General features: G+C 42.3%; 1 protein-coding gene across 1 annotated transcript; it reads left to right on the top strand.

Moving 5' to 3' along the window:
- Positions 1-532: 532 nt before the first annotated feature.
- KRT8 (keratin 8) lies at positions 533-17,194 on the top strand. Its single transcript, XM_015816766.1, has 9 exons — positions 533-878; positions 5,451-5,659; positions 8,028-8,088; positions 8,184-8,279; positions 9,293-9,457; positions 11,302-11,427; positions 12,549-12,769; positions 13,662-13,717; positions 16,117-17,194. The coding sequence occupies exons 1-9, from the start codon at positions 558-560 to the stop codon at positions 16,305-16,307; spliced, it is 1,446 nt and encodes a 481-aa protein (XP_015672252.1). The 5' UTR covers positions 533-557; the 3' UTR covers positions 16,308-17,194.
- The last annotated feature ends 318 nt before the right edge of the window (positions 17,195-17,512 follow it).

Genomic DNA, 17,512 nt, shown 5'->3' with positions numbered 1-17,512 from the left:
GGCTTTCCAGAAGAGACTGGACAGCCACTTGTCTGAAATGGTGTAGGGAGGGTCTCCTGCTTTTGAGCAGGGGGTTGGACTAGATGACCTCCAAGGTCCCTTTCCAACTCCGCCATTCTTCTGCATTCGGCTCGCAGCAAATTTGGGCAACTGCTGCCCTCTTTGGGTTTGGTTTACTACTCGAAATCTTGAAAAGTGACAAGCCGGAGTGAAGAAACGGGCGGCGGAGGGAGGGAGGGAAGAAGAAGAGAGATTTTCCCTGAAGAGGTGCGGACGTGCCGCTCCCTGCGTTAGGGCCCTTTTTTTTCCCCCGACAGGAAAGAGTTAAAAAGCGCCGCTTCCCTGCCTGGCAAAGCAGGTATCCGAGCCTCGGAGCTCCGCCCCCTCGTTGCTGGAAAAGCCACTCAGGTGCTGCCGTCCTCTCCTCGGCCCCGCCCTTTCCCACCCCCAAAGCGCCGCATATAAGCCCAGCTTCCTCCGCCGTCGGCGTTCTGCTGTTTTCCCAGCTGCCCGGGTCTTCCAAGCTGATCTTTTTTTCCCCGCGCTCCCTTGCAACGATGATGAGGAAGAACTACCGGAACACGTCGAGCACCGTCCGCAGTTTTAGCAGCCGCTCCTCCGGGCCGGTCGCTAGCTCGCGAATCAGCACCTCTTACTCTTCCGCCGGCTCCGGTTTCGGGGGCAGCCGGTATGGCGGTGGGGCCAGCTTCCGCGGAACCTCCGCGGGGAGCCTGGGTGGCATTACGGCGGTCAGCGTCAACAAGAGCCTGCTGGCCCCGCTCAACTTGGAAATTGACCCCGCCATCCAGCAAGTGAGAATCAAGGAGAAGGAAGAGATTAAGACCCTCAACAACAAGTTTGCCAACTTGATTGATAAGGTGCGTTGCCCGGGGTTTTTCGTGTGTGTGTGTGTGTGTGTGTGTGTGTGTGTCTTTATACAGAAGCGGTTTTGAAAAGGGGGATTAAAAGGGGGGGGGGCTTGTTCCTTGATCAACGTTTCTGCCGGTTTTGCCCGAATGGGCCTCTCTGCTCTTAAGAAACTTGGTAGGTTAAGCTTTGGGGGAAACTGAGGCAGGAAGGGAAGAGTGAGACCTCAGGTGCATGTACTCAGTGAAGAAAGCAGAGGAATTTGGGGGGGGGGCTTTTCTGTGAACAAGGATTCTTCTCTGCAGTGGGGGGGATGGGGGGGTGCTGGCAACGGGATTAGAGACTGGAGGCCAGAGATAATTCCTGACTACTTCTGTAGAGGGAATCAAACTTGTTGAGTGGTGTGGACAAGGCTCCTCCTACAGGTGCGAAGGTTAAAGAGAAACGTAAAGAGGAGTCTCTAATTTTCCTGTTTTAAAAGAGAGGAGAGCATATGGCATTCTCCTCTACTTTTATATTATTGGCAGAGCCTACTGAATGTCTGGGATGATACACGAAGTTTATGATCCACTTGACTTGAGGCAAAAGTTCATGGCATTGCACTAAACTTGCAACTTGGCTTTATTCTGGCTTAAGAGTGTTGCGTTATTTCTAAGCCTACCAAAGCAATGGAGAGGGAGAATGTTGCTAAATTGTGATTCTTTCTATGGAATCACATCTTGAAAACTACCCCTTGTTAGGTTGACTTGCAGAAATGAACTGAAAAGGACAGTGGATCCAGTTCAGATATCCATTTTTTTGGGGTGAGGATAGCTGTTCTCTGGATTATTTGGGGGGGGGGATACACTTTTCTAGTATTATCCTAATGAAACAAAGAACAAGAACTCTGGTCAATCTGTTTCTTCCTATCTGTTTCCACTTGTCTTTCTAAACTTGCAATGCATATAGTTATTGAGGACAATATGTATTGTGAAAAGGAACAATGTGTATACACATGGAAAGGTACTGTACTTTCACAGAGGTAGCTAATCCTATGGACTGCCTTCCTCCTCAGGGCTATGGTATCTGGCCTGCAAAAATCCAGATGGTTTCTAGCCAGCATTGAAGATTATCTTTCTGTACCTCTTTATTGCCATCTAATGGCCATTTAGATTTTTGCAATCTGGGTATATTAGCTCTAGATAAGTGAAACTGCAGTGCTGCTGTACTTACAGTATCCTTGTTAAGGATTTTGAACTATTAATGTGTACAAAAATCAGCCTTTTTTGTGACTGGCGAGAAGAACTTTTTTGTGGTACTTTTTTGTGGTACTGGCGAGAAGAACCTTTTAAACTCCAGAGATAAATTATTGACTGGCGAGAAGAACCTTTTTGTGATTTTTTTGTGGTACTGGCGAGAAGAACCTTTTAAACTCCAGAGATAAATTATTTGAACAGGGTTTCTATTTAGTATTCAGCCAGTATCAGGATGGATACTAAATAGTATCCAGTAATTTAAGCCACAGTCAAGGCCATTGGAGGAGATTGAGTGGAGTAGTATCCAGTAGTTTAAGCCACAGTCAAGGCCATTGGAGGAGATTGAGTGGAGGAACAATGCCTGGGAAGGGTGGCTGCAGGAAGGTGGGTCAGAATGCACTCTGTTTCTTAATAGCTGGCAGATGAGAGCTGAATGTGTGCACTGTACAATGGGAAATCAGTGTCCCAATTTGAAAGGAACATGGGTGCAAAATTTATATTTCAGGTCTAGAGTACAAGTGGGAAAGTTCTCAGCTGGGTGGGTAGCTCTCTGCAGAGTTCATTCCATGTTACTACCAGCTGCTTTCACAGGTGAGGTTTTTCCGAAGCTTGTGTTGTCTACTTTGAAGACATTTCTTGAATACCCAAAGAATTCCAAATATATAACCCCTCTTGGTGAACTTTCTCAGACTTGAAAACTGGCTGCATTAACTGATTTGACTATATGTGTGAAATCCGACAATTCCCCTAATTAGTTTGGCTCATAATAAATCAGACAAGTGCTGCAGCTTTGGGTGTTTCCTGAACAACCTCTATCACTTAGGCAGCATATGATGAGGTGAGAGCTTTCATACCTTCTGCTCTTGAGTTCTTGCCAGAATGCTGCATCAACAGAGATGTGGAATCTTTGGAGAAAAGTGTTCTCTCTGGATTTTCCTGGGTGACCCCCTAGCATTCTTGCCATGCACCCTAAAGCAACAGAGCTGAGCTTCAGCTGATTGTTTCTAAGAAGGGCTCTTTTTAATACACAAATAGTTCCTCCTAATGTTGTATATCATCTTGAATTTGTCAAAGCAGCCTTGTAACCTTCCCTTCAGAAACCATCCTTAAAACTTTCTGGTACAATAGTTATAGGGAGACCATCTGAAAGAAAGGAGAAACCAAAAACAGTGATGGTGGCATTTGGTTGACCACCCGGATGAGCAGAAAGTGAGGTTTTCTAAGATAACTCTAGTTTCCCCCCATGTCTATTCTCAGCCTGTTCCTCTTCTGGTTCTCTTACTGCTTCACGTCCCACTGTTCCTCTTCCCTAAGGCAAAATGGTTCATCCAAAGATGTGTTTATGTTTTATAATATATGCCCCAGTCTTTCATTAAGAGTGTGAACTCCTCACAAGACTGTCAAACTGCAGTTACTCCATCATTAAAGCATTTGCTTCTTCAGTAATCATCTGAATTGCTAAGTGTGTTCTGCCATTAAAAACAGGTTCTGAGTTTTAAGTCTTGGCTAACTATGCTTCAGATTAAATGCTGGCTTTCCGTCACCAATGCTTCCTCTCTTGCCTTTATAATGGCTCAGATATGTTGAGTCAAGGCAGGGTGACAAAGGACCTTTTAAGACCCTTCTGCCTCAAGGGTTGTTGGCAGTCTCATCACACAAACTGTTCTTGACCTTTGACGTGCTGGGGCTGTATTTTGAAAAGTTAATTAAATATTGTTCCTGCAATAGTGGTTTTCAGGTATGCAATCACTTAAATAAGTTTCCAGACCAGAGGTGCACTCCCAAAGCTTTGGGTGCGGCCCCCAGAGTGCCTTTGAATTGTAATTTGTAATGAGCGGAGGGGAGAAAAGTTATTGTAGGCCTGAGAGAGGTAATCAAATTGATTGGGTCTAATTCAAATTAAATCAGACTTAACTTTTGCTCTTGCCTTTCCTACACTTTGAAGTGCATCACCTGGCCTTGGGCCGCTGAAAGATCAGTGCACCTTAAGCCCAAAAGAAGCTGTGCACTTCTTCACCTTGCATTTCTGGAAAAACAGACATCTGTTTGTTGTCCTTTTACTCGGAGCAGGCTTAATCCACAGAGAAACTGGGAATTGTCAAGTTTGCAGGGCAGCACAACAAAACACTCTAAACCAGGGCTCCTCAACCTTGGCAACTTTAAGACTTGTGGACTTCAACTCCCAGAATTCCTCTGGCTGAGGAATTCTGGGAGTTGAAGTCCACTAGTCTTAAAGTTGCCAAGGTTGAGGAGCCCTGCTCTAAACCGAGATGATAAAATTTCCTCCTGCGAGTACTCATAGCTATATAGGAGGGAGCATTTTCAAATTCCAGTTTTGCTGATTTTCCCAACCTGGGATTCTCTAGAACTATTGGACTATGATTTCCATCTTCCTCGGGTAATGGGAATAACGCAATGGAAGTATCTCATGTTGAGACAGACTATTATTATTGTCAGGATAAGCAGGGAAGTATGTGATGCAAAATGTTTTTCCTGATTCTTCTGTTACATTTGATTTTAAAGTGAAATTACTGAGCTATTTTTATATTATTTGTTGTTTTCATTAGCCCAAACTAAACAAGAGCTGCTACAATTTTTAGCTGTCTCTTTTTCTTTTTTTGCTCTGGCTTTCCAATTATTTAAAGTTGTTTAAAATAAATCAGATCTTTTTATTTGGGGCTACAGGCCATACTTGATTTCTTAACGGAGGCAGCGGCTCACATCCCAGAAAGTAGGAGAGTCTGGGATAGCTAAAATTAAGTTAATTTTAACTTAAAATCAGATAAATAATATGATTTCTCATTGGGAATTTAATATTCTGTTTATGTTAAACTGTAAAGTTTAGTGCCAACTTTCAGAAATATCCTGGGGTGATGGCAATCACACTAAAGGCTACCTATAAAACCCGGCATAAACGAAGTCCAGAAAGTAACTTGTAGTAGTTACACTTCCTCAACCACTTTAGATTCCATTCAGGAAACACCACAAATAAATTATGCAATGAGCCCAGAGGCATACTCCTTAGTATGTATATCTTTTGTTCTCAGATATTTCTAGTAATTGAATAGTACTTAATAGTGTGCTAAATTTGAGAAGGCCTGCTGAATCAATTTGCTTGTAGCAGGAACTACAGCTTTGCAAGTTGCTTTGAGCCTTTTCTGACTGTGGGGTGATGGCCTATCTTAGGCCAGTAGTATATGGCCTACCTTAGGCCAGGAAAAATACCAGTTTGAATTCTGATAAAAGGGATAAATGGGGGTGGCCCATATCTAAAAAGACGCAGAGCTTCATGGGTGCTGCTGAAGTATCAGGAATTTACTTCCTAGTCTGTTCTCCCTTCCCTCTCAGGTTCGCTTCCTAGAACAGCAGAACAAGATGTTGGAAACCAAATGGAGCCTCCTGCAGAATCAGAAGACTACACGGAGCAACATGGACAGTATGTTTGAGGCCTACATCAACAACTTACGTCGGCAGCTGGAAAACTTGGGTCAGGAGAGGGCAAGGCTGGATGCTGAGTTGGGAAACATGCAAGGCCTGGTGGAAGAATTCAAGAACAAGTGAGTGGGGTCTTCTGGTTCCATTGCTCTGGGTATGCTGGGGCTGGACAAAGTAGCCATCTTATGCTTAGAACTGTGGAAATTCCACAGCAATCCTTCAAACTGCTATGGTAGCTTGGTTTACCAAAACTATTTTTAAAATCCCTGCCACACATCAAAATTGTTAGCGGCTGCTGGTGGGTTGTCTTGTTTTGGGTTTTGCTATCCTTGTGTTTGATTTTGCATTGTTATTATAGCCCCCGTCTCTTAATTTTGACCTGTGCCAACCAGGTGCCCTATATACGTTTATTTGGTGTAATATAAAAAAATACAAAACTCATTGATCAGAGCTGGAAGGATAATGTTAAGGATTTATTTATCAAACCATGCTAAACAAAGGAATTGTACCAGAATGCTGGGCGAGGATTATTTCCAGAGAAAGGGAAGTGGTAAACCAAAACCAAGATCTCTAGATCTCTTTGAAGTGTTTGAGGATGGGAGGGCTCTGCCAGTAGAATTGTTCAGCCCTATTCCTCTATGTGGTAGCAACACCTGTCAACACACACCTGGGTGTCTGTTTTGTACCAAGCAAGATTGTTGTTAGACAAACCGCTAATGGGAGAATTACCTAACTTGTTTTGCAAGTGTCTGTTTTTAATGGAGGCAGGGACATTGAGGACGACCTGCATTGTTAGCATGTCATTCTTCCCTATTGCCTTTATATCTTTACAGAGGGATACTTCTGGGCTGGAATGCAAAGTTGGATGAGACTGTTTTACAATGGAGGGAGTGGGATATTGTTTTAAGAATTTCCAGCTTTCCAAATACTTCTGACATTGGGAGCTGGACAGGAATGTGATGCCTGGAAACTCAAATAAAGAGAAAGAGTTTGATGGCAGTAATTTGGGATCTTTATCTTTTCCAAAGAGTCATCGTGTGCAGCTCTTCTTTCTTAGGCATTTTCAAAATAAAATGTTACACTTGTATTCTCTTGGTTGTATCCCTTGTAGAAATAGAGAGCTAACAACAGCTTAGGACTGGAGAAAGTGGGTGTTTGAGCATGGGAAGAATGGCTGGTGAAAATAGCCTCTTGCCTGTACATATTTTTGGTTTCACATCCTGAAATTTCACATCCATTCTTGAGAGTGTTAAGAAGGAGGCAGAATCTGTGGTATCTTGAGTTTGTACCCAAATCAGCTATCCCTGGCTATGCCACATTCTTGCTCCAACTTTCCCAGTTCCAGAACTGCTCCACATGAAACCACATAGCTAAACTTGCCATCTGCAAGTTTCACTCTCTCTCTTCTTTATAAAGGTAGATTAAAGGGTGCCTGAGCAGACAAAAGGGTAGCTGATGCTGAATGCATTTTGACTCTGCCAGATGGTCCTTAGATTATAACCATTTGTTAGTGGCCACTCAAAGTTATGGTGCTATATGGGGTGGGGGAAAACTCATCCTCAGAGCCTCCTGCCCGTTGCAGCAAGTCACAGCCATATGATTTCAATTTCCAATGTTCCCTCCTGGCTTTCCATAACCAAAGTCAATGGGAAAGCCAGCAGGAAGTCACAATCATGTGAGGTCTTCACTTAATGCCTGCAGGGTCCTTGTTTAAAGATGGCAACTGGGATTGTTGTTGTTAAGCGATGCGGTCATCTGACAATATGGTCACATGCAGTGGTGGGATTCAAATATGTGAACAACCGATTCTCTGTGTGGATGCCGCTTCTGGAAGTCCATTCTGGGAATGGGCAACAAAAAATTAGCTATCGGTTCTGCTGAAGTGGTGCGAACCGGCTGAATCCCACCACTGGTCACATGTCACTGTGCTCCACCACTACATTGCTTAGCAATGGAGTTTCTGGTCTCAATTGCCATTGAACCTGTAATGTGCACCCACTTCAAGTATTGTGGCCAGAAAGCAAATCGATGAAGGTATCCCTAAACTCCTTTGAGTCGCTCTCTATGTATACTGAGGGTCTAACAGCTGGGTCTGTTGTGGGGTTGGTTTTTTTGGGGGGTAGGGGAACTGGTAGGCCCAGTTCTTAAGCACTGTCTTTCAGCCATTTTATATTTTTATATTCTAGGGTTCCTTATGGGCTCCAAAAGCATTTCTGCAAAAACAGTTACTGTAATGCTAATGGTTGACAAGTTGCTGTGCAGAATGCCAGCTTTTCATATGTACATTTTTAAAATTAAAATAATGTAAATAGAATTTTAAAAATTTGACAAGACAATTTTGGCAGTGATTAGTCAGGGGATGCAGCACTTTGCACAGGGTCAGATGCATCGCTATCTTTGCATATTTCTAATAGTGATCCTAGCACAAAGTCCTTAGCCTTGGTCCAAATTGCACATAATAATAACCACTTAACTTCCTTTGTCCTACAGGTATGAAGATGAAATCAACCATCGAACTGAGAAGGAGAATGAGTTTGTCCTTCTGAAGAAGGTAAATGGCAGGCTGATCATGTCTCTTCGTTAGTTATCACAATTTTGGAATTTGGTCTATGAGTTGTTACCTATAATGGTGCATTCTTCCCTCAGGATGTGGATGAGGCTTACATGAACAAGGTTGAGCTGGAATCCCGCATGGAATGTCTGACTGACGAGATCAACTTCCTGAGGCAGTTTTATGATGAGGTAGACAGTGGATTGAATTGAGTGAAGAACGGCTTTTTAAAAAAATATATCCTTTTTGAAGATATGGACAGGCCAAGAAGTGTGGTGTCTGGATCAGATGACGAAAGGGCATCTATGTTCCCTTTCTACATACCGAAACAGCCCAGACTGGCCACTGCAGCTAATTTCAATGAAGGGAATCAGTCCTTTGGCTTGTTAACGGGGCTGGCAAGCTAATAAGAGGCTGCACTAAGATAGCTCTGATGTTGTGTCAAAGCCTTTTAAAAAGTCTAAAACAAGGCTATATTCTTAGCCTTATAGTCTGCCTTTCTACATGGTGACATTTGGATCTAGTTTCCATTTCTGCATGAAATATGAGAATCATGGTAAATTATAGTATGTTGTTTGCTATTTTATTACAAGGGAGAACTTTGGGGGGCTTGGGGACCCCAGTTAATGTTTGTGTGGGGAAAGGGCTGCAGAGAGAGGGGGTGGTAATGCAAAGAAAATAGAGCCAGGATATTTTTGGGGGCTGGTGGGGAAAGACAGAAATGTTTAGCCTATTTTATGACCTATATTAAATGTGGTTTTTCTTTCTCTGCAAACCGGACAGAAAAGGTGCTGTCAGGTTGTGGCAGCTATGGTTAGAAATAGCTTTGAGGCTGCAAAAAATTGGAGATTACATTCAGCTTTGACGAGGATGTCCCTCACAAAGTACAATTTGATTTGGTTTGGTTTGCTAGGAAACAAATACATTTTTTACTGAAGGCTTCCCCAGTGATTCAGGTTTGACAAGGTTCCCCTTCTTGGTCTGCAGAAGTTCAGGCCGAGGAAGCTCAGCCTGTAAGAAGTTCTCTCTTTAACCATCACTTAAGTAGTTCTGCCATTGGTTCTGAGACTTCACCTGTTGAATAAGAACTTTCTTGCCAGTAGAGGAATGAGTAGGAAAGATTTGAATCCTCACCTCACGGTTCCCTGAGGGGGTTGCCTACTCTTTGATTTGGGATAAATATAAACATTACCTTTTGATACAGGAGCTGCGTGTCCTACAGTCTCAAATCAGCGACACCTCTGTGATCCTGTCCATGGACAACAACCGCAGCCTGGACCTGGATGGCATCATTACTGATGTCAAAGCCCAGTATGAAGAAATTGCTAACAGGAGCCGGGCTGAGGCAGAGAGGATGTACCAGATCAAGGTGAGCTCCATGCTGACTCTGGCTCTCCTTGACTGTACCTGATGAAAAATTAATTCTCAATGAAGAGCTTCAGTCCTTTCACTCAAAGTTTTAGGAGTGGGGGGATAACTCATTTCACTGAAGGAAGGAATCCGTGCTTCATGCAACGATGAAAGAGCAGCAGCATCCACATTTGCCTTCCAGAGTCTCTTTCCGTTTGCTCGACTCCACCCTCCTCTCTTTGCATAGTAATGGAATCTTTGTCCCCACTGTTTTATTATTGAAAATATTGGCTGTTTTATGGGAAAGCCTGGAGAATCCCAATATTGCAATAACTCTTATTTTATTGATGGATTGGTTTGTCAGATGTCTAAAGGTGCCTGATTCTGTGATAACTCTGGCTAGTGTTAAAAACAATTGAAAACAATAACCAGCGAAAAGAAGGAGAGATGGTTAGAGATAGTTAACAGTAAAAAGTGTAAAAAAAAAAGAGTCATTTTGGTGTGGTGGTTAAGGCATCAGGCTAGAAACTAGGAGACTAATAGAGAATAACAGAATAACAGTTGGACGGGACCTTGGAGGTCATATAGTCCAACCCCCGGCTCAGGTAAGGAAACCTATACCATTTCAGACAAATGGCTGTCCAGTCTCTTCTTAAAAACTTCCAGTGTTGGAGCATTCACTGCTTCTAGAGGCAGGTTGTTCCACTGGTTAATTGTTCTAACTGTCAGGAAGTTTCTCCTTAGTTCTAGGTTGCTTCTCTCCTTGATTAGTTTCCATCCGTTGCTTCTTGTCCTGCCTTCAGGTGCTTTGGAGAATAGCTTGACTCCCTCTTCTTTGTGGCAACCCCTGAGATACTGGAACATGGGTATCCTGTCTCTCCTAGTCCAGGACGAAGTTCCAGTCCTTTCTTGGGCACAAAGCCATTTCTGAAAAAACTTTCCAAGAAAAAAACAGCAGGCACTTGTCCAGACAGTCTGTGGCTAAACAGAAGGGGAAAAAAAAAGAACATAAGCCTCAACCCTATTAATTTGGAATTCCATTTTAGCAAGTGTTTAATTGGCATGAATGGAAAATATTTATCAGATCATTTCATTTACCGACTCCTATTCAGTTGTGGCCTCCATTTTCCCCTGGTGGCCTTGGTATCCTTTCATGGCATGCTGGCCAATGTTGGGGTTTAGTATCTGAGTTGGGGTTGGGAAAAAAATGTTTGGTATCCAGAATTATAACTTGGACAGTATATTAATAGCACTATTATCCCAACGATGGAAGCCTTACGTTATTTTCATTGCAAATAGAGAAGGGGATTGAGACTAGGAGATAATTACTTGCCTGAGGTTATCCAAGTAATAGTTGTGGTTCATGTGAGGTTTATGATGCATTTCTCGGTTTATGATATATACTTTAGGTGGTTACTCAGACACTCATGGCAACTTTGGTAGACCAGCTGATTGAAAGGAAATGGAGGATAGACAACTAGGCACTTTCCTCACAGATTATCTTTTACATTTACTCTTGGCTCAGCTGGGATTGGAGAATGGATATCAAAATCAAACAAGCAACATTATATCTTTAGGTAAAGCTATAATGTGGCTTGATTTTGATATGTGAACTTAACTATTGTGGCTTATAACGCATGGATTATGGTTCAATAGGGTATGCAAAACTGGTTTGTTCAACAGACCACTCTTAAAATAAACCAGAGTTTAGAATATGTGTGATCCCAGTCAGTGAGTTCTCCAGTGTCTTCTGCCTGCCCTCAAGTAATCTAGACAGAATGAAATTTAGGTTTTCTCCAGTTCTCTGTTCCTGTGGCCTTCCTGTCATCATAGCTTTTGTCCCCTCTTATCTTCTCTCTTTAGTATGAAGAGCTCCAGACTGTGGCAGGCAAGCATGGAGATGACCTCCGCAGCACCAAGAATGAAATCAATGAACTGAGCAGAATGATAAACCGCATACAATCAGAAATCGATGGTTTGAAAGGCCAGGTCAGAAATCTGTCTTCTGCAAGCCTCCTTAAGTTGGTCATGCTAGCTCTCTGCTTTGCCCCAAGGAACTTATATATTGGTCTTCTACCAGCATCCAGAGTTATTGAGCCACAGCTCCTACAGTCACCACAACATGGATATGGGTGATATGGTTCAATATGTCTGACAGTGCTAGGTTGGGAATGTCTGTATTAAGAAGCTCAGCCTTTTCTGGGGCAGAAAGTGGGGATGAGCCAAAACCTGATGGCAGTACCCACAGTTGTGTATGTAAAAGGTCCTTAGTACAGTCTCATCTCCAACTAGGTTGGAGAACCAGTGGCCTCCTCTATGCTGTTACTGGCTTATAGCTCCTCCTAATCCTGAAGTCTTGGGCTGTAGGAATGCTGCAGAGGCATGACTTGGGAGTAAATGCCTGGGGGAGACTGACTTTTGTTTGACCCCTTGAAGGCCATTCAGCTGATAAGAAGATTAGTTGATTTTTCCTTTTGTGACCATATGAAGTGGATGGCTAATGTTTGGGTGTTGCCATTTGATCTATCAGATTAGGGGTGTGGGTTGCTGGTATGGTTGAAGGCCTGGGAATGTGGGTGGGTGATATGGAAGGTGAAAGGCAGCATGTTAAACAGAGAAGATGAACTTTGAGCTATTCTTGCTTTCTGAGACTAGTGGGGAGATGGTCTGTGCTCTCTCCATTTTATTCATGCAAGTTCATGCTATTTCCTCCTACGATAGATGGAATATGATTATTCTGGGACTCTGCACAGCTTCTCACCTTCATCTGTAAAAATGTTTGCAGGAATTAAAAGGAAGGGAACTGGATAAAGATCCTTGCTTGTGGCTTTCACTTTCCTGGAGGATAAATGGGATATGAAAGTATAGGAGTCATTCAATCCAATTATAATGAATTGTGCTTTGATCAGGCATGGTTATCCTCATCTGGGAAGAGACAATATAGGGTTCTCTTTCCTTACCTTTAGGCTATTTTTCCAGGGACAAATCTGTCCACTGAATCTAATTCCCCATCTCATGAAAGGGTGGGAGTACTGTAAAATGTGGCATTCTTTCCACCCCTGCCTTTTTCCTGATTTTTGAGATTAGAGCTGCCTTTTGAACTCCTACAGCGTGCAAGCTTGGAAGCGGCAATCACTGAAGCAGAGGAGCGTGGGGAGCTGGCCGTGAAGGATGCCAACAACAAGCTGGCTGAACTAGAGAGTGCTATGCAGCGAGCCAAACAAGACATGGCACGTCAGCTGCGGGAATACCAGGAGCTGCTGAACACCAAGCTGGCCCTGGATATAGAGATTGCCACCTACAGGAAGCTGCTGGAAGGAGAAGAGATCAGGTAAGGATCGGCCCAACATATGCACTATGTACTATATATACAGTAGTGGCCAAAATTGTGGAAACCTTTTGGGAAAAGTGTATTTTTGAGGTTTGATGACTAATAACACCACATTTTTTTTAGTAGTACCATAAAATTATATATCAATGGAAAGATAATGTAATCAAGAATGTAATGCAACAAAGTTTGTTCAATTATCTGTGCTGTATTCTATGAAAAGTTATAGCCAAATAACCAAAAAAAGGAAGCACAACTGGCTTAGTTTGATATCAGGTAGCTTTCCTTCATCTGATTGTAGCCAATGAGCATGAGTGTTTAGAGAGCCAATCAGGTGTCATCTTGTTTTGGCAATGAGCCAATCAGATCACAGTAGGATTCAGTTATTGATGTCATGTATTGAAGCTGAGAGGAGAACATTTGTCAGTGTGTTATGTGATCGCTATCAAGTTGGTTGGTTTTTTTTGTGTTCTTTCATTTAGTGAGCTTGTAAAACGTAATAAAATTAAAGTAATGGTGCAAACAGTTGACTGGCTGCCCAGAAGGCGATGTAAAATAGTATTATTAAGTGAACAAGGCTACAGTTATAAAGAAATTAGAAGAAAAATTGGTGGAAATTTAACCAAAGGTGGCATTTCTACTGTACACTTTTCCCAAAAGGTTTCCACAATTTTGGCCACTACTATATATATATATATACTAGTGATCTGCGTTTTAGCCTAACACAGCCGTTGAGATCATTAGCGCATCAAGAAACTGTTCAAATTCTGTTCAAGTTCAACTTGGCTGCAGAACTTGTTCTGTGGGACTTATATTTTTTCTGACTTAATGTCATTCTTGACTGATTTATTTTTTGGGGGGGGACTTCTCTTCCCCAACTCTCCCTCTTTTACAGACTGGAGTCTGGAATGCAGAATCTCAGCATTCAGACTAAGACAACTGGTTATTCAGGTAAGCAAATGTCGCATGTTGAAGAAGAGGGGAAGGGTGATCAAGATATCAATGCAAATGTCAGAAATGAACCAGAGCAGGGAGAATCCTATCTTTATTTAGAAGATTTAGAGAGCCGCCCAATTCACATAATTGTAATTCTGGGTGGCGTGCATCTTATATAAAAAATATTTGATTGCGGAGTTAGATCTCAAGTGTTTCAACACTGTTAAGTGATGTTTATTTCCTTGCTTTCATTTGTGAACCTGTTTAACTTGATACCTGCCCTGATCTTAACAAAGAACAGCTTGTCTTCTGCCAATTCTTTTTCTAAGAGGAAATAAAATAATTTAACTTCCTCTATTTTACAAACTGATGTAATCAATCAAAATTGTAATAATATTTCAGCATATGAATTTGGATGTCTTCCCTGAGTTGAGGGTTGGGTTTTTTTATGGCTTAAGTGATGCCACCCAAGTTCTGTTTTATTACAGTGCCTTTTTTTCCCAGTTTTCTTATTTCCAATGGCAGTTGAAATAACTGCAGATCAGTTGGCAGAGGAACACATACATGCTAGTATGAAGACAAGCCAGCCATTTCAGAGGACAAACCATCATAGTTGAAGCATGTTTGGCTGGGCAATAAATGATTTCTTCTTTATTTTTTTTAAATTATTTGTTTATTACTTTTGTTTGCCACCCATCTCGCCACTTTTGGCATCTGTCCCCTCCAGCAGCTTTTCCCATCTCTGAGCCCTGTTCCAGTAGATCTGGAGGGCAAGGGTCGAGAAAAAATTAGTTTTCTGCATTTAAAAAAAAGTCCTCTTTTATTTTGCAGAAAAAATAGTGATTAAAAAAATAGGCACTCTGAAATTGTTTGTCCTTCAAAGATCAAAAATGAAAACTGGCTTTGGCATAAAGCAGTTGCAAGGATGTACCCATGATAATGTTGCAAGCAATTGCCAGGGCCATATTTTTGAGACTTTTATGGGTAGTAGGTTGGTTTTTCAAAAATTAAAAATTGGTGTGTTACTTTTTTTTAAATGGGGAAAAAGTTCAGGTGTAAATGAGGGAGCTGTGCTGTAACCTGGCAGAAAAAGAGGCTGGGAGGTAGGGATTGTCCATTTCTTGCACAAAGCATGCAGCCTGCAAACATCTGTGGATGTCTGTTAATTGGAGGTTGTTTTTGGAACAGCTACTGTCAACCTGGTGTGTTTCAAATGCGTTGAACTAGATTGTGATTGTCCCCAACTGGATGAGAAACTGATAAAAGTTACATTCCAATACATTTGGAGAGCAGCAAGTTTGTAAAGACTTGAGATAGCATTTAGTGAGGACTCTGTGCCAAATTTTGTCCCCCCCGCCCCATTTGTAATTCTGAGACCATATTGTCCAAGTTTTTAAGCCATTGATTTCCAGAAATTCTGTTTAGTTGCCCAGTGCCCCATGAGAAAAATATGTATACAAAGGGTGTGTTTCTGTGTGTAGAGAATCGAAACAAAATATGAGGCTGTATCCATTCCTCTAAGCTTGAAGAAATGGCTTGCTACTTATCCTTTCTTTGTCCCTATGTGACTTCAGGTAGTCCTCAACTTACGGCCACAATTGAGTCCAAAATTTCTTTTGCTAAGCAAAACAGTTGTTAAAGTGAGTTTTACCCCCATTTTATGACCCTTCTTTTGTCATAGTTAAGTGAATCACTGCAGTTGCTAGGTTAGTAACATGGTTGTTAAGTGAGTCTGGCTTCCCCATTGACTTTGCTCGTGGGAAGGTCACAAAAGGTGGATCACCTGACCCTGGGACACCTGAGCTGTCATAAATATGAATTGGTTGCCAAGCGTCTGAATTTTAATCATGTGACCATGGGGGATACTGCAATGATTGAACAAAGGTCATAACTCACTTTTTTCAGTAGTGTTGTAACTTCGAATGCTCACTAAATGAACTGTTGTAAGTCGAGGACTACCTGTATAAGGTTGTCACAGTGTTTAAGATGAGAGCAATAGGGGCAATCTGAAGTCTATTTTAGTCTCAGGTATTCATCTCCCAGCCCTCACCTTAGGGCAGGCATGTCAAATTCGCGACATCATGTGACGTCGCGCGACGTATCAGAGCTTTTTCGCCATTGCTGGCAATGGAGTGGGCACGGCTCCGGTATGATGAAACCGGCCCGCGGGCCGACAGTTTGACACCCCTGCCTTAGGGAATTTGGCGTGTCAGGAGGTGCCACTATAACTGGACAAGGTAGCAAGAGGGGGGATCATCTCCATCTGGGAAAAGGAATAAGGAAAAATCGTGCATGTAACCGCTGCTTATTGTGACACTCTTCCCATTTCTAGATATGGAGATAAAAACTAAAATAAGATACCAAATGCTGGAAACTGCTCTTCTCTCCTTAACCATTTTCTATTTCTTTTCCAGGTGGACTAAGCAGTGGCTTCAGTGGTTATGGGGGTGGTTACAACTCTTCCTACTCAAGTGGTGGATATTCCATGAATATGTTGCCCATGGAGAGCTCGGCCATCAGCAAGACCAAGGCCATTGTCATCAAGAAGATTGAGACTCGGGATGGAAAGCTGGTGTCTGAGTCCTCAGATGTGCTGTCAAAGTAGCTCGATGGGGCCTTGAGCCTGGAACCAGCGATGGTTTTAAAGTGCCTGAATCCAATGAGCCTTTCCTAATTTAGCTAAGATGATGAGCCACAGGTTAGAAGAGAGGGAAGAAATGCCTTTGTTCTCTCAGTGAACTTTTTTTTTCTAGAAGGAAGAATTTATGTTTGTCAGATACTCATGGACTACAGCTCCCATCAGCCCTTTTCTGGCTATGCTGGATGAGGCTGTTGGAACTTGGGAGTCCAGCTGCAACTGCGAAGTCCACAGCTGCTTTAGAACATCACAAAATGTCGCTACTGAACTTGCATGAGATGTGATCAGGGAGAAAAAAGCAAGGGGCACAACTTGAGGTCAAGGGAAATCTGCTTGCCCAAGGGATCTCATGGTTTTGACAGTATCCCATCAGTGGGGGCAGCTGTTGAAAAAAGGCAGAAAAGTCGCTTTCCCAAGCTAGGGTCAACGAGAAGTCTTAACTCTTTTAGACCACTATATGTAGAGATGACCTACTCCAGAATTGCTGTTTGTAGTTTTCATATTGTTTAAAAGCTGCCTTGTTGTATTATTCACCCCTCTTGCTATTGCACATCATTAGGTCAAATTTTCAATCAAAACCCAGGCTTGGAAACATTTTATTTTGAAGGACGGGAATTTGGGAAAATTTCATCCGAGTCTCATTACAGGAGACAGCAACTCCTATCAATGAATCATTACTAGCAATCTAAAGATGATGGGAGTTGCAGTCCACCCTGTCTGGGATGATAGAAAGAGATAAAGTAGAAGCTGAGTTGGGCAGAAGCACAAAGGAAGGTAGTCTGTAGAGATTTTAAGAACTTCACATGGTTTTCATTTTATTTGAAATAAAGGTTTTCTTCCAATCTTTGATAGTAAATGGCCTAACTTTTCTCTGTGTGTTTGTTTTCCTTATGAAAAGCAAGAGAAATCCACTCTTTCACATCTGATAAAAAGCATTCAGTGCTTTGAAACCATGAATGGATTGTTTGTAACAGGGCTCATTTAGGAATTTGGAAGGGGTAGACAACCCCCCCAAAAGTTCTCTTGACATTAAAGGTTACTGGCCACTGAGGTTGCTTCCTGTGCAAATGCTCCTACATTGCAGTTAAGATTTGTTCCTGATGTTAACTAATGCAAATTAACCCTCTGTGACACAGAATTTAAAATGGTGCATATGGACAGGTCATGTTCCC

Source organism: Protobothrops mucrosquamatus, unplaced genomic scaffold, assembly GCF_001527695.2.
Source record: "Protobothrops mucrosquamatus isolate PMUCROS unplaced genomic scaffold, P.Mucros_1.0 scaffold492, whole genome shotgun sequence".
Lineage (NCBI taxonomy): Eukaryota > Metazoa > Chordata > Lepidosauria > Squamata > Viperidae > Protobothrops > Protobothrops mucrosquamatus.
This window is presented reverse-complemented; position numbering and strand designations above follow the sequence as displayed.